We start from the raw sequence: 17,002 nt of genomic DNA on the forward strand, positions 1-17,002 counted from the left end.
AACTAGTGTTACAAGAAAAAACTACCATAAAAAATTCAGAAAAATACAAGCTTTTAATCATCAGATAAGAAAAAGATAAAACATTTGGTATTTATTTACCTAGTGACACAAAACCATTTATACAGCAAAAACTTTCAACAAAAGCCTAACATATTATGATTCTAATGCATAGATATAAACACAAGGATTCCAAAACATCAAAGTTTATATTTTTCTGAATTTCCTATGAATTTCTATAGAATTTCAAAGTTCTCAGCAAAAATTACAAAGAAGTCCTTAGTGGCACTATTCATATGTGTCTTGAGCTTCACAGACAGCCCCCTGGGCTTTTCCAAATTCTAACATGGGGTCCTTAGCCAAGGTCAGAGAGGGGGCACGGCGTTGACCGGCCAAAACCGGCGAGAGGAGTCGCCGGCGGAGAGGGTGGGGTTGGGGAAAATGGAGAGCAAGCCAAGGCGAACCCAGTGGTGGTCTTCTTGGGGCTCGGGGTGGTCGGATTGGGGTTTTCCCCGCGGAGCAGTTGCTCCGGCGGCGGAGGAGGACGGCGGAGGCGGCGCTCCGGTGGCGGATTGGCGACAATAAGTGGGAGAAAAGCCTCACGGGAGCAAGGTGAAGCTTCTAGGGTGGTTGGGAGGGGCGGAGCAATACTAGACTGACGGTTCTACGGCGAGCAGGGCGGCGGCGGTGCTCGGGCTACGGCGGCGGGGTGATCCAGTGCGAATTGGGCGAGGAGGAGAGGTGGGTGAGCTTCGCGGGGCCAAGGCGGAGCTGCTAGCGGGGTTAATTTGGGCGGAGCGGCTGTGGAGGTGCGGCTCGACGGCGGGCTTGAGGCTCGCCGGCGTTCGGTGGAGCGGTGGCGGCGGTCTGTGGCGTCTGGGCAGGGAAAGAGCGAGAGAGTGAGGGGAAAAGATCAAGGAGAGCCCCCTGGTTCTGGTGCGCGCGAGAGAAAGGAGCGGCGGGCTCTGTCCTGGCCGGGCCACGGCGGCGGCGAGGTGGCAGCCGCGAGGAGCTTCTGGGCGGCGTGGCGAAGGGAGGGGAGGTCCAGCGCGAAGGAAGAGGGCGTCGAGGAGCTTCTATGCGACGCGTGGAAGCTAGCAGGAGGGAGGTGGCGCGGGAGGGCGGCCCAGAGCGGCGGGCGGGCGGCGCACGACACCGGCGGCGAGAGAGAGCAGAGAGAGACAGACAGGGGAAGGTGAAAAGGGATCCAAACACTATTTCCAAAAATTCCAGGGACCAGTCTGTAAACTAGCGATAACTTTTAAAATAGGGCTCAAATGAAAAAGTGCCCAACATGAAAGTTGTTCAACTTTTCAAGATCTACAACTTTGATGTTGTGCAAAAATTTATTTGATCAAAGGATAAAGAGCTAATTTTGAAAACATGGAAAGGATTTTGAATTCTAGGAATTTTGTCTTTTTCAAGGTAATTTCACTTTAAATTTAGACTTTAAAGCAAAATTTGCTGCCATGCATTAAATGCACTAAATTTTGCAAAAACACCCACCACAAAAGTTAAAATTACGCAACCTATTCAACATAACTATAGAAAGGACCTTGCATAAAATTATAATTACATATATAACCTTTTATAATTACAAAAAGATCCTTTTTCAAGCAATTCAAGCACATGATGCATAATTTGGTTCTAATTACCCTAAATTGGCTATTTAAAACCCTGGGCCGTTACAGGCGCCGGCCAAGGCAGGAGGTGGCGCCACCGGATCCCCGCCGAGGAGGTAGGAGCGCCGGATCCCGCGGGATCCTGTCCGCGCCGCCCTCCCCGCCGCCCTCTGCGAACGCCATCCGCGCAAGTCGCTCGCTCGAGGAGCCAAGCCGCCGGGGGGCAGGAGCGGGCACCGCGAGCTCCGCCGCCGGGGGCAGGGGCTAGCGCCAGCCCGCGCACGCGCGGAGCTTCGCCTCGCCGCCGTGGTCACCCCGCCGCGTACCCGCGCGCCATGGCCGCCGTCCCGCCGCCGCGCAGGGGCTCGCGCAGGTCGGGGGAAGAAGAAGAAGGGAGGAGGCCGACATAGGGGCCCCACATGTAAGGATCCACATCACCGCACAGTCAACTTGCCACATCAGCTTCTAGGGTATGGCGTGGCTGAATTGGACCTAGATGACACACTTGAATAGATTGTGGACCTATAAATGCATTTTCGAAGTTCATGGACCTAAATAGAATAGACCAACTAGTTTAAGGACCCCCAGTGCATTTTACTCCTATTAAAATTACAAGTTCGATATAGGTGGGTTTCAAACTTCACTTACAAGCCTTGGGCTCATGAAAGTCATATAAAACAGAAACATGCTTAGGGTTTATTGAATTTACATGCTCTCACGGAGTTCAGCTACGATAAACATACTTAAAATGATGATGCCTTGCTCAAGGACATCACCACACCCGCAACGACCTACTCCTCCCCCGCATTAAGATCAGCGGGGTAGAAGTGGCCGAACACCACTTCTGGCTCACCTGCAACTAGGTTTAGAAGCAACCTGAGTACAAAAGATACTCGTAAGACTTACGCAATTACATAAACAAGGATTATGCAATGGCTCAAGTAAAATCTTTAAGGTTAAGTAATTATTGCAGAAGCATTAGCTCTGTACACTATCACCTATCAGAATTAATTAATATTGCCCAACCCCCATACAATTTTAGTACATTAAGAGTATACAAAATAATGAGTCACGGAGGTGCCATGAATCATTTCCATCAAAACCGGAACTTTCTACGAAGAGTTCAACGGACAGAGAGCTTGCTCATAACCTAGAGCGCGGCAATTCGAATTGATTATAACCTTGCAATGGTGTACTACTTTACCCACACGACGCAAGGGCCATGCGACTCACCCAGCCGGCCAAACTTGGATAAGGGGGTACTCGTGTCAACCGTTCCCAACATGGCTCGATCATTAAAATCTTCACACCTAGCTTACGCGTAGAGACTTAGTTTCCACCGGGGACATCTCTAAACTTTCCTACACGTAGGTCCACCCGGGGACACCTCTAAGCCTCTCTGCATAGCCCGTAGCCACGTATTTAGGACTGCACATCAATGATCAAATCAAAGAAGGTAATTGTCTTATCCGTACCATTATATTGGATATGTGGTAGCACGGAAAGGTGCTCAAAGCCGATGTCATCCACTGACGGTCCTTAAATGATCCAAACGGACTATGCCCATGTGACTCCATTCACTAGGCCCTACCATACCGCTCGAATCTCGATACTACCAAACTCTTAACAACCCAACCAAACCAGTGCGATCAAGGGTAACCGGTAAAAGTGATCCTCCGAACCATACCTGTCTAGCGAGCAATATAAGTATTCTAAGCAGGGCTAAGCATCTAGTCAAGTTAAGTAATTAACTAACTAACTAGTGCCAAGAACAAGGATAACAAATCAAGAAAGGACTATGCAAAGATAGGTACAAAAATGCAATACATACCTACTATACATATATAGCCCAACAATACCCAAATGGAATAGCTAAACTAAATCAGATTAGACAGGTGCAAGGAATATGCTTAGCTGCTTGCCTTGGTTAACTTCGGGCTCGACCACGAACGAGACTCCGGGTTCAGGCTCAACGGACTCGGTGGGCTCCACGGGTTCGACCTTCGACGGTTCGGTCACTATAATGCATGAATGCGATGCAAGAATTAAGAAATGAACTAAACAACAAGCATAAATCATGAAATAATTTGAGCATGCCGAGAAAATTGCAATGAACTCATGAAAATTAAATTTGCAGAAAAAGCATTTTCCTATTATTAATCATAAATATATTAGTTTTCAGCAATTCAAAATAAGATAAATCGGAAAAGACATGCAAACTTATCTAAAAAAATCCAAGAAAATTATCTTAGATACTAGGCATGAAAAAAATCTAACAAAACTGATTTTACTATTTTCTCAATTTCCAGTAAAAAGTTCTATATTAAACCATTTTCAGACAAAGCATAAGAAAACAAGCTAAAACATTGACAAATAGCAAGGAAGAATGTGAACAAGTTGCATCACTAAAAACTACACCTCACAAGAAGTCTAACAAAATTTAGTTTGAAATTTTTAGAGCAATACTCAAATAACTAAGCATTAAACTCACTTTTGCAAGATAAACCTATAGATAAATATTTAGCAAAGTAACATACAAAACAATATTTTTCTTGAGTATAAATAAGCTAGAGGAATCCAACAAAAAAAGTTTCATATTTTTCGGAGCTATACACGAATTTCTACATATTTTGCAAAATTACAGACAAATAAAACCTAAGAAAACCCCAGCAAAAATGCTAAGTGCACCCGGATCCGGCCACACCCGCCAGGCCAGAGGCCGACAGGTGGGCCCCACAGGCAGGCGCCCCACCCAGGCCGGGTCAAGGCAAGGCCAGAGGCCTTGACCGCGGCGTGGGCGCGGCCACGGCGTCCCGCGGCGCGGCGTGGGCGCGGCCACGACGTCCCGCGGCGCGGCGTGGACGCGGCCACGTCGCGCGCGGCGACGGCGGCGGCGGCGCGGCGCAAGGCGGCGCCGATGAGGCGGGGCCGGGTCGGGGCAAGAGAGGTGTGCATGGCGTGTCCCAGGGGGCGGCAAGGTGTACCCTGACGACGGACGGCGAGGAGACTCGACGAGGAGGCGGCGCGACGACGACGGGCGGCGCCGGCGGCGAAGCTCCGCCGAGAGTTCTGCACGGCAAGAGAAGGGACCAGGTGAGGAGGGGAACGGGTCGAGGACGACGAGGAGAAGCTCCCCCTGCGAGGAATCGAGAGGGGACGCATCGGAACGGGGCAAATCGTGGCCGGCAGCGGCGGAGCTCTTGGCGGGCTCCAATGGCGATCGGGCGGCGCGGGCTTGATTCCGGCCGGGAGAACGCGGGAGCGAGCTGGAGGAGGTGGAGGGCGAGGTGAGGGGGCCGTGGGTGCGCGGAATCGAGGAACGGCGGCCGAGGTTGGTCGGGGCGCCGGCGGCGGGGCAGCTCTGCTCGGTTCGTGCGCGAGGAAGAAGAGGAGGAAAAGGGGGACACGACAGCGGGGGAGGATAAGGCCGGCGACGGCGGCTGCAGATAAGGACGCGCGCCCGTAGAACGAGGATCACCGATGCGTGTTCCAAGGATGGACGCTGGTGAAGCCGACACGCGGCACGGCGCGGTGCGTGCCCTGCACGCCGAGGCAGAGGAACGGCGGACCGTCCGGGCCTCGCACCAGACTGTCCGGTCCTCCAAATCTGGGGTCGTGACAGCTTATTGCGGCTTATTTCCTCTCACACAATACCAGTGGCGGAGCCAGGGGTGTTTACCGGGGTCTGCGGACCTCGATAAAATCTATCAAATTCAGTGTAAATTAGTGTTATCAACAGCTTAGACCCCAGCTTTCTTGTGAAGAGGACCCCAATGATCAGCTGGGCTGGCTTCGCCCCTGCACAATACTATTTAATGTACCAGCCGAGCATTATTCATTCTACCAGCCGGAAGAACTTTTTTAGCCCTGATGAGTTCTAGTATTGTGGGAAATGGATATGACCAAAGCTCGAGGAGTCACGTGCTATAGAGAAAAGAAATGGTCGTCAGTTCACCATTCAATCGTTCAATAATTAAATATATAACCAGCTGTGTACTGTTCACAGAAGAGTTTTAATAAGAGAACAAAGGTTTTTAGATAGCGCGGTAAGCAGATCAACGAGTCGAGGACCGTGACAAATGGTCAGTGTTTGTGCATCTAAAATGCTAGTCACTCATTTTGCTACTAGCATCCGTCCATCATAATTTGTCAATATAAAAAATTGCTGGAAACGCTGTCTACAAAAGAAAGAAATTTGCAGGAAACGTAAGGCAGAATCAAACGCAGAAAGGGCGTCCGAATTGGCACCAAACAAGAGAAAGTTGGTCGCGTCCCGAGTCCCGAACAGAGCACTCTCCGCTCCGCTCCGGTCGACCCCCCGCAGCCGCCCCGCCTCCTTGCTCCAAATCCAATCCAATGGCCTACTACGCCGCACGCGCAGTGGCCAGGATCGAGCCCGCCGCCTCCACCGCCGCGACACCGCGGTCCGAGCCGCGCCGCCCCTCCAGCCTCCGTGTAGGTGAGCGACTTGGCGATACGCGTGTTTACTGCCTTCTTGTTTCATGCCGTCGGCGTCGGGTATCCTGGCTGCGTTCCCTCGATCGGGATGAATCCGAGATCGACCGAGTGGTAGGAGCAACCTATAGCCTTCTTCATGAGCTCCGGCCACCGGCGATGCTTGATTGCTTCGTGTACTTGGTCAAGCTGGTTGGCTGTCGCTTTCTGTCTTACCTGCCCCCACCAATGATCTATATTCTGTCCTCCTCCTTTTTTAATCTTGGTAGTGGTAACCTGAGTCTTAGCAATCGGGAGTGGTGAAACAAACATGCTGCTTTTAACTTTTCCTGTTCAGTAAAGCAACCTAGGTTCTTGTTCGTGGATCAATTAATTGAATGGCCAAAGAAGTTTATGCGATTTCTTCTAGCAAACTGTGATATCTTTCCATCACTTGAAGTTGCTATGCTAACTTTTCCAATAACAAGAATGAGAGAACCCAGAATTCACAGAATTTAGTCCTGTTTGTTTAATTCCAATAGATATCTTAACTGCATCATGCAGGGGCTCTGAGTGGATGCACAACAGTTCAACAGCAAAAATTTGTTGCTAAATCTGCTATCTCCGTGGTGGAAGGTGGTGATGCATTTTTTGGAGTAAAGCAAAATACTAGACCAATCATAGTCATAGACAACTATGATAGCTTCACATACAATCTATGCCAGGTAACAGCAATATTTTGCTGCATTAATGATGGAGGGACTTTTTCACATTATGGTAACTTCAAATATAATTAGATTGGTTTTGTGATGGAATAATTAGTGTATTAGTATCAAAGGCAACTTTCCGCATTCTCTTGAGTATGGTGTTTCATATTAAGACAATACTTTCCATCTTTCTTCAGAAATAATTAAATGCAACAACTTTAATTTTGTCCTGTTACCTATGTTACTCGGATACCGGTACGGGTATCGGATACGATACGTATCGGATACGCGGATACGCACTTCCTCAAAAAACACCGATACGGGGATACGGCTAGAATAATTTAATATTAATAATTTTTATATAGAATATCACACTCATGAGTCATGAGAGAGTAGCATTTACATCAAACTAGTAGTATTGCAGTAGCTGTCCTACTCAACCGGAGAGAATCAAGTGCATCTAGACTCTCTGGAAGTCTGGAGAACCACCTGTCTACGTTACACGGATACCGGTACGGGTATCGGATACGATACGTATCGGATACGCGGATACGCACTTTCCCAAAAAACACCGATACGGGGATACGGCTAGAATAATTAATAATTATATATAAATATCACATAGATATTTAGCAAGTGAGATTTTACTATTGAGTAACTTCCTCGATACTTGCATGTTCATACAGCATTACCTCCAGAACTAGCCTTCTCTAAAAGCACAACGTGATTCCACAAGGGGTTCTTCAGTTGCTGCTCATCTAGTTCTATTGTCACACGTTCATCATTCTGTGCCATCTCTTACTACCGAAACAACAAAAGAAAGGAGAAGAGAGAGTACTAGTAGTCTCAAATCTGAATTTGGGTGGGCTAATTGGGCTGACTACTACTTTGGGTCGTATCCCATCTGGCCCAAACGTACCTGTCGGTACCCTGTAGCAGGGATACCCACTCCTACTGCAGCAAGGTAGGACTCGCGTAGTCATCCATAACTACGCCCTAAGGGGCGGAGCAGCCGGGCCCCAGGGTCCGGCTCTTACCTCACCAGGCCAACGGCCCCGGACCCGTTCCCCGCTCTGGGAACGGGTCCGGTGACGCCATGTGTCCCTGAGGAGGGGAAGCTCCGCTCCAACAGCCGAGGGCTCGGACCCCCCATAGGGGTCCGGGACCTCCCCGCGTCCGTCCGGACCTCCCATGCGCATGGAACCAATATACCGCCAGGGCGGGGTCCGGGGCGCCACGTGTCCCGCAGGCGCAGGCGCGGGCGCGAGTCTTCCGCTGGAAGATTCGCCCACCCACCGCATTCAATGCGGGTGGTTGAGGCGTGCTCTGCCGCTGCGGCACGCGGAGCAGCTTTTGTCAGGCCTCACTTTAGACCGCATATTACCGAGGTACACAGTGCAGACGCATGCGCCGCATCCGCGCAGAGCCCGTCTGCCGCATTAAATGGATACGACGGCACGGCACCCTTTCATCATACCGCCTACGCCGCAAGCTACACGACCCGTTCAGCTACGCGGCAGGCTACGGCAAGCTACGCCGCAAGCTACGCCCTGGAGCCGTTTCGACAAGATAGGGCATGGCTATGCCGGACGGAAGATTCCCACGGACAAAGTAAGGAAATCCAGGGATAAGGTCTCCGTCGCCTACAACGCCACAATGTCTGTGCATTATGTTATTTTATACTACATCGCTGGGCCCATCTGTCGGGACCCAACGGCTATGTACACTCCTCCCTTGAGATATAAAAGGGAGGAGTACGTAAAGCCAAGCCAAGCCAGGCTACCCCTCTTGAGACAACACACAGTGGACGTTGGGTATTACGCTCCGGCGGCCTGAACCACTCTAAACCTAATGTGTTCATCGTGTTCTTGCATCTAGATTGGACTAATCCTAGCTACCCCCGAGTACTCACCCTCTGGGTTTAGGCGGGTGCACTACACCACCCGGCTGTGGGTTTGCACACCACGACAGTACCGGATACGCGTATCCAAGCCAATACGTATCCGTTTTTTCGAGATACGGCTGGAAACGTATCCGAGGCGTATCCGGGGCGTACGTATCCGAAGCATATCGGATACGGATACGCCACCCCCTAGGAGTATCCGTGTAACAGAGCCACCTGTCCCCACATCACGTGAAGCGAGACAAGCTGCCACACTGAAGACTGAAGAAGTGAAATCAATAAAAAAAGTAACCTTACCTCAGCCCTCTCTGCTCTTCGTGCTTTTCTGCTCTCTCTCTCTCTGCTCCCTTGCTCTATCTCTCTATCCCTCTGCTGCCCAGCTCCCGCAGCCGCCTCTGGCTCGTGCGCTGCGCCATGCCTCCGCCGCCCCACCAGCAGTTCTCCATCCGCACCCCCCCTCCGCCATGGAGGCCACCCAGCTGCCGCCTCCGGCTCACGCCATCGGCCCGCCTCTGGATCCACCCCGCGCCACGCCCTGCCTCCAGTCCTCCACCGCACTCAGCCCGTCCGCATCCCGCTGCCATCGAGGCCGTCCAGCCGCTCACCTCCGGCTCGCGCGCAGCCGCACCGCCTCCTCTCACTCTCTCGTCTCTCTCTCTATCTCCCTGTGGTTTCCCTCTCAAATACATGTCCCATACGTGTTGGATACGCGTATATGAGCCAATACATATCCATATTTTTAGGATACGGCTGAAAACGTATCCAAGGCGTATCCGTATCCGATACGTGTCGGATACGGATACGCCACTCCCCAGGCGTATCCGCGTAACATAGTCTGTTACATCCTTAGTGATGCCTTTTTTTTTAAAAAAAAAGAATGTTTGGTGAATGAAGCTAGCTTAAACAATCAAAGTTGTGGCGTTTCTTAGAATACTACAACAACAACAACATAGCCTTTTGTCCTAAGCGAGTTGGGGTAGGCCAGAGATGAAACCCAAAAGACACAAAAGTCACGGTTCAGGCACGCTGATAGCTAGTCTCCAAGCGCTCCTATCCAAAGCTATCTCTTCAGAGATATTCCAATCCTTAAGGTCTCTCTTAACCGACTCATCCCAAGTCAGTTTAAGTCTACTTCTACCCCTCTTTACCTTATCGACACGCTTTAGAACCCCACTACGCACCGGCGCCTCAGGAGGCCTCCGTTGGATATGTCCAAACCATCTCAACCGATGTTGGGTAAGTTTCTCCTCAATTTGTGCCACCCCTACCCTTTTTCGAATAACTTCATTCCGGACCCTATCCCTTCTTGTGTGCCCGCAAAACCACCGCAACATCCGCATCTCTACTACACTCAGTTGATGGACATGTCGCCTTTTTGTGGGGCCAACATTCAGCAACATATAACATCGCCGGGTGAATCGCTGTCTTATAGAACTTGCCTTTTAGCTTTTGTGGCACCCTTCTGTCACAGAGGATGCCAGAAGCTTGACGTCATTTCAACCAGCCAGCTGAGATTCTATGCCTAACACCTTCATCAATGTCGCCATCTTTTTGTAGCATCGATCCTAAATACCGAAAAATATCCTTCTGGGGCACCACTTGCCCATCGAGACTAACATCTCCACCCTCATGCATAGTCGCGCTGAAATCGCACATCATGTACTCAGTCTTGGTCCTACTAAGCCTGAACCCTTTCGACTCTAACGTATGTTTCCACAACTCTAACTTCCTATTAACCCCTGCCCTACTCTCGTCAACTAGCACCACATCATCAGCAAAGAGCATATATCAAGGTATATCACCTTGTATGTCCCTTGTGACCTCATCCATCACCAAAGCAAATAAATAAGGGCTCAATGCTGACCCCTGATGTAGGTCTATGTTAATAGAAAAGTCAGTGGTGTCACCATCACATGTCCGGACAAATGTCATCACATTTCTTAGAATGTCCAATGGAATTTTTTTAACAAATATGCATTGTTGAAAGGAACAAGGCGTCATAAATATTTACAGCTTCTCTTCTGGATTTCAATGAAGTTCCCTAATATTGATCTATATGCAGTACATGGGAGAGGTGGGGGCTAATTTTGAGGTTTATCGCAATGATGAGATCACCGTGGAAGAAATTAAGAAGTTGGTTGCTGTTCTATCCTATATAAAGTCTTACATGTTTACATGTTGATTTCTATCAATACAAAAAATCATCTGAACGTGTTGCTTGTTCTACAGGATTTCTCCTAGAGGAATACTTATCTCCCCAGGCCCTGGTTAGTGTCTTTCTTACTAATTCCATATAACAATGCTAACATATTAGATGCAACAGAGCTCAAAGTTAAAACCTACTGTTTTGGCATGCCTAAGTATTCTTCACTTTCTTTTTAACCAAATTGAAATGGCAGGCACGCCTCAAGATTCAGGAATATCCTTGCAAACAGTTACAAAGCTTGGACCCTCTATACCGTTGTTTGGGGTTTGCATGGGTTTGCAATGCATTGGAGAGGCATTTGGAGGTTTGCATATAAACAAGTTGTTCACTTCATTAGTTTCTTTATAAACTTCAAACCTGTTTTGATTTTCTGCTCTGCATGAAAGTGTTCCTATCAAGTGTTGCATGTTTTGTAGGGAAGGTTGTCCGATCTCCTTATGGAGTTGTGCATGGAAAGGGCTCCCTTGTTCATTATGATGAGAAGCTTGATGGAACTCTGTTTTCTGGTCTCCCAAAGTAAGATCCCTTATTAAAGTCTTCCCTTCGCTCTGGGTTGTTGGTGTATAGCTTACCATATGTATGGCCTGGTACATTGATTATCTTCTTTCTTCTGTTTTGCGATCCTCATTTGCCTAGAACAGTATAGACCAGCTTACCATATAGCCTACTAGTGCCACAGGCAATAAGCTCAATTCATGCCTTATTTCCAAGTTAAGAGCACAGTAGTTAGTATTTACTACAAAATGTGGAATGATGGTACATGATTTAAAGATAAAGGATATTCAGATATTCACTGTGGTACAAACAGCTTGACAATACAACAAAAAATTATATTGCCAATCAAGAACCTGGGTTCGCTAAATCGGAACATGTTTTTGCTGAGAGTTGTACTGTTGGACTTATCATCCTTATACTTATTTATCACAAAAATAGAGTTGCTTCTTTTGTTCCATTTAATAGCTTTACCACAAAGAGAACAAAGAAACATCTTTGAATCATATTTATTTTCTCCGAGAAAGGAAGTTGATTTGTCCTGTTCTCTCTTTGGAGGGCTATTGGAAATGTAGAAAAGTATGGTATATTTTTCTCTTAACATTTGAGTCAACAGTACAGGAGGGAAGCTCTGAAATGGAGAATGTTTTTCTTGTTAAAAAAATAACTCCCTGTTCTCAAGATGCAAGTTTCACAGCTAACTTAGCTTCTTGGATCTCAATATTTTAGCATCAGCGACATACAAAAAATGTAATAGGATACAGACATATTCGACAATGAATTTGATCTCATTCATGTGTGCACCCTAATGGTCATGTTGAAAAGAAGAAACACTTTAGTTGCAACAGGCTAAAGCTTCATTTGGAGACGCAACTTATCTATTAGCATTGTCTCTTTTTTATGCAAAACACTGATCACTTGTCCTGTAGCCCATTCCAAGCCGGAAGGTACCACAGCCTCGTGATTGAAAAGGATAGCTTTCCACATGATGCCCTAGAAATTGTTGCATGGACAGATGATGGGTTGATCATGGCTGCTCGCCACAGGAAATACAGACATATTCAGGTATGCTCGCATGCCTTTTTTTGATGTGATCCTAAGCATCATGTAACCCAGAAATTTGCTACTGTGTTTATAAGTTGCTTTCCTCAAAATAAAATGCCTGTTCTGTTGCCTTGTGATTCGTGGACTCTCACACAGACCGAAAATGCCAAAATGGTGCATAATAACTGGAAGCCTATATACTAGTAACTGTTATGGCCTTTGAAACACGTCATCCTTTTTGAGATGGAAACATGTCATCCTACTACTTCTGTAATTGTGAACCATGACCGAAAATACCTGTTCAGCAACACAAGTTGTCTTCTTCTGTTCTCACCTCTGGGCCATCAGCACACAATCCATAACTAAATTGCCAAGGGGAGCAGATTAGATTTTTTTTTTGAACTTTGATCTAGACTTGGTGGGCATGTGTAGGTTGCTTGAATTCGGCTGCCTTTGAGCAAAACTAGCAGACTTCTGGTTGGTGTTGGTGTTTCCAGTAGAGCCTAGATCTATATGCATTGTGCCGGTGTACTTTTCAACACCATCGCTGTTATTTCCTATGTCATTGAAATTCTTGACTTTATTTTTTTGTGCAAACCAACTGTTTCAATCTGTCTAGCATGATTAATGTTTATGAATGCAAACAACTGAAAACACATACTCTTTTCTTTTACGTGTCTCCGTTCTCCCTTTCAGATTTACATCGTGAACATTCATGATGCAGGGCGTGCAGTTCCATCCTGAGAGCATCATAACCACTGAAGGGAGGCTCATGGTCAAGAATTTCATCAAAATTATTGAAAGCTACGAAGCCTTGAACGGCATTCCATGATTCGTCTAGTTGGAAGCAGCAGATATACGTCGTTACTGCTGTACCGATATATTCTGGTCTCCCGTCAGCGTAATTCCGCTGTGCTCAAACATGTAAAGTTCGGCTGCTCACGTTCAGGTGTCACAACGCTGTACATATTCACACGTCTAGTAACGTTACAAAATGGACATAAATCGTGTCTTCTTTGGCGGACAGGGATTCAAGTGGGTCGTCCAACGTGTAGTTCAGTGGGCTGTTTAGTTCCCAAACAAAATTTTTTGGGTGTCACGTCAACGGTTTGACCAGGGAGGGTTTTTCGGACACTAATTAAAAACCTAATTTCAGAACTCACTTGGAAACCGCAAGACGAATCTTTTGAGGCCTTTGACCGCATCATTAGCACACGTGGGGGTACTGTAGCACTTATGGCTAATCATGCACTGATTAGGCTCAAAAAATTCGTCTCGTCGTGTACATCCAAGCTGTATAATTAATTTTGTTATTTAATTACATTTAGTACTCCGTACATGTGTCCAAAGGAAAAGTCACAAATTTCGAGGCAAAAATTTTTGGGAACTAAACCCGCCCGGTTCTGAGTAACTGGTTCCAGTTCAATGCATTTGACCTCTCTGAGTGCATTTGACCTCTAAATCCTAGCGACAAAATGAACTAGTAACTGGTTCCAGTTCAATGCGCTCAAATTTGAGACTTTCATCTCTATTCGCGGCCATCTGGCATGCAACGTACAAGAAAGAATGTTAGCCCCAGAACGAAGTCGCAGAAAAAATCTGTGCTATGTTCAGATTTGCTTTCTGAACTAAATTCGAGTTAAACACTCAAATAGTCAAATATAACAGCAGCTAGGCAATCATCAAGAATGGCTTCGCAAAAGAACTGGCTACGAGCCTAAGACTTCTACAATTTTCAGAGGAGAGAGTCATAAAATACAGCACAAAGCAGCACCCCGGGCAGTACAGATGTTAATAGAGAATCTAATGGCTAAATATCAGGCTAATGACATTAGGTCTTTACAATACTGTGATGCCAAAAAACTAGGCGAATCATAAATAGGATTGCATATAGCACGGGTTGCGGTAAAAGTAACATCACTGTACAACATTCTTTCCTGAAGCCCATAGCAACAGACCAGATATGCAAACCATGAATCTTCGTTGACTCTTTGAGACCGATCTTAGTTGGTCACGAAATGGTACCTAGAGTCCACAAAGCTCTCAACATCCCAGAGGAAGGATCCGAAAGTAACAGCCTCCAGTATCAGCCTTCTTAGCCCAGCAAAGCTAATTCTAATATGCTCATCTTTGGAAGAATCAACTGTGCCTTCAGGTGTAATCACAATCTCTGGTTTCCCAAAGAGTGCCTCCGTGTGCTTCTCAATGATGCCAAAGGCCTCCTTTGACCTAACCGTCGCATACCTCTGTAGTGTGTCTGAATCAAATGACATGACATACGATCTAAGGCGGCAAGGCTTGATAGATTGGCTAGGCCCTCCCGCGCTGAAGTTAGGTGGGGTCCATGAGGCAATCTCCGGATGAGGGCTAGAAGCCTGAGCTGAGGGCATAGAGTCGGTCGTCATAACTTGATTGAAAGCATCACTTCCCTCTTCTGATCCCCAAGGGAGGTTCTTCATAGACTTCTCGAGCTGAAATCTTTGATCAACTCTCTTGAGGAAATAACCATACATCACAGATGCAGCATAGACCTGGCCAACTCGAAGCTTACTTATTGCCGCAACGGTGGAATCACCTTGACGCTGCCCCAGAATGAGAGAAAGATGGTTCTCGATCATTTCATAGGCTTCGGGCGAGTGCAAACGCTGAAGCCTTTCTTCTACAGTTTCTCCCCACTGGTCAACTCTTCCAGAAGAATCAATGGAGTGTGACAGAGCTGGAATCAAAGAAACGCCAGCTTCAACAAACTTCTGAACAACCAGAGCGTAGAGTATCTCCTCCAAGGTCCTTCTCCGCTCCTTTTCCTTTACTTCAGCAATCCGCCTATTTCCAGAAAAAAAAAACAAGAGGAACTTAGCCAAGAGTTTTCCTAGTTCCAACAGTCCAAGTCCAACTCACATGTAATGACTAGTTCATTATTAGAAGTAACCAAAATTGAACTTTCAGATGTCACTAGGAATATCCCCTTTTAGGAAGCTACAGTGTGATTCAGAAAACTATTCTAAATCACAATTATCAATCTATTACAATAGATCCATCACAATCAAATAGGCTAGAATAATTTGTCTTTTCCTCTGTGCATGACACAATTGAGAAGTACTCCATATATAGTACTTCCATCTCCCGAAACATTTCTGGATTTATTTTAACAGCACATAACGTTAGAAAAGGTCAACAGGCATCCATAAACTACAAGATTTAATCTGCGATAGATGCAGATTTAATCTGCGATGGATGCAGCATATCAGCTGGCCATGATAGCTTGACAGTTATGCAATCCTATGTGACAGCCTGTTTTGCTTGGTCTCTTGATATGCAATCTGATAACTCAGAATAAATATCTTTACCAAAATCCTATCCTCTAACAGCTAGATGCACCGTAAGTAACATGGGTAACGAACTCAATGACGAAAAAACACACAATTACCTGTACAGCACCAGGTCGCCACCTGACGGAGCTGGCTTGTCGCCTGCACCGCTCTCCTTGTCCTTGTCCGTCTGGAGCTGCTCCAGCTGCTGCTCCGCGGCGGCGGGCAGAAGGTGCGGGTGCGTGTGGAGGATCTGCGAGAGGAGCTGCCCCGCCGGCGATTCCATCCTGAGCGGCGCGATCGACGAGGACGGCGGCAAGGACTCCGAGGGGGACCAGGAGGCCCTGACCACACTGCTTCGCCTCTTAGTCCTAGAGTTGAGCTGCTGCCGCCCGAGACCCTGTGCGTAACGACCGGCAGCATCAGGCAACCACTCCATTTCCATGCTCAAACGAATTATACTACATGACAAACCGAATCATACTCCATTTTCCAACACAAGGAAGGTGAAATCCTTCCTCCTCAAGCAAGGACACAAAATACATGAAATGGATAGGCACGCCACAAGGGAACTAAGAGATAAGATCCAACCAAGCTTCCTTTCCATTTTCCAACAGAGAAGCACACGCCCGTCAAGGCACAAAGCCTTCACCGGAACAGAGGGCCAAGCCAGGAGCTCCTCCCTACCTTGATGGAGCCGAAGGCGAAGCCGCGCCTCCGGTCGAAGGGGACCGAGCTCGCGCCCGCCGCCGCGGGCCGCCGCGAGGGCCCGGCGGCGGCGGGCGGCGACCTGAGCGCCGCGGCTGCTGCTGCCGCCTCCATGGGGCCGATTCCAAGCCTAGGCCACGCGAATCTGGACGGAGCACTCGCGAATCCGGGGTTGCGTAATCGGGGATCTCCCTCTGCGCTGCGGTGGTTGGTTGGAGACTGGGAAATTTCGTTGGGTCAGGTTGGGGTTTGGGGGCGCCCGGTTTATATAGGGGGTAAGGCCGCGGGGTCAGAGCACGCGGACGGAAACGAAGCAGCCGTCGCCGTGTTCGTCTTCTCGCGTGTTGGAACAGGTGGCGCCGTGGCGGTATGACTGTCTGTTCTTTTTTCCTGGTCTATTTTTTTTGTGTGTGAAAGAGATGTAAAATTCAAACGAGGGGAAATACTACCAGTATAAATGAAGCACGAAACGTACACGCAGGCTGGAAGATTACGGGTGACGGAGCAAGTGGCACGGTACGCACCTGTGGTTCGCATGCTCTAGGGCTTGGTTTGCAAAATTGCAATTCCCAAATTTCAGA

At 47.8% G+C, this 17,002-nt stretch overlaps 2 protein-coding genes across 3 annotated transcripts; one reads left to right on the top strand and one right to left on the bottom strand.

The window, feature by feature from the left end:
* Positions 1-5,831: 5,831 nt before the first annotated feature.
* On the top strand, positions 5,832-13,429 carry LOC120649961 (anthranilate synthase beta subunit 2, chloroplastic-like). Of its 2 annotated transcripts, XM_039926911.1 has the most exons (9): positions 5,841-5,907; positions 5,942-6,078; positions 6,618-6,778; positions 10,726-10,796; positions 10,893-10,930; positions 11,063-11,173; positions 11,286-11,385; positions 12,291-12,426; positions 13,130-13,429. In XM_039926911.1, exons 2-9 carry the CDS (start codon positions 5,976-5,978, stop codon positions 13,235-13,237), a joined length of 828 nt encoding a protein of 275 aa, XP_039782845.1. In that variant the 5' UTR covers positions 5,841-5,907; positions 5,942-5,975; the 3' UTR covers positions 13,238-13,429. The 2 variants fall into 2 exon arrangements, with proteins under 2 accessions (XP_039782844.1, XP_039782845.1); XM_039926910.1 differs by having other exon boundaries at positions 5,832-6,078.
* Positions 13,430-14,094: 665 nt separating this feature from the next.
* LOC120649962 (UV-B-induced protein At3g17800, chloroplastic-like) lies at positions 14,095-16,664 on the bottom strand. Its single transcript, XM_039926912.1, has 3 exons — positions 16,401-16,664; positions 15,833-16,113; positions 14,095-15,228 (listed from the first exon to the last, which is right to left on the bottom strand). Exons 1-3 carry the CDS (start codon positions 16,533-16,535, stop codon positions 14,409-14,411), a joined length of 1,236 nt encoding a protein of 411 aa, XP_039782846.1. The 5' UTR covers positions 16,536-16,664; the 3' UTR covers positions 14,095-14,408.
* Between the last annotated feature and the right edge of the window lie 338 nt (positions 16,665-17,002).

This window comes from Panicum virgatum, chromosome 9K (genome assembly GCF_016808335.1).
Source record: "Panicum virgatum strain AP13 chromosome 9K, P.virgatum_v5, whole genome shotgun sequence".
NCBI classification, from domain to species: domain Eukaryota; kingdom Viridiplantae; phylum Streptophyta; class Magnoliopsida; order Poales; family Poaceae; genus Panicum; species Panicum virgatum.

Bases quoted from the DNA above. Each gene is read 5' to 3' on its own strand.
- LOC120649961 (XM_039926910.1), top strand. From the start codon at position 5,976: ATGGCCTACTACGCCGCACGCGCAGTGGCCAGGATCGAGCCCGCCGCC. The intron at 6,079-6,617 runs GTGAGCGACTTG...TGCATCATGCAG, and splicing joins CCCCTCCAGCCTCCGTGTAG to GGGCTCTGAGTGGATGCACA. The intron at 10,797-10,892 runs GTTGGTTGCTGT...CTTGTTCTACAG, and splicing joins ACCGTGGAAGAAATTAAGAA to GATTTCTCCTAGAGGAATAC.
- LOC120649962 (XM_039926912.1), bottom strand. From the start codon at position 16,535: ATGGAGGCGGCAGCAGCAGCCGCGGCGCTCAGGTCGCCGCCCGCCGCC. The intron at 16,114-16,400 runs GTAGGGAGGAGC...CGTTACGCACAG, and splicing joins TCGCCTTCGGCTCCATCAAG to GGTCTCGGGCGGCAGCAGCT. The intron at 15,229-15,832 runs GTAATTGTGTGT...TTCTGGAAATAG, and splicing joins GGCGACCTGGTGCTGTACAG to GCGGATTGCTGAAGTAAAGG.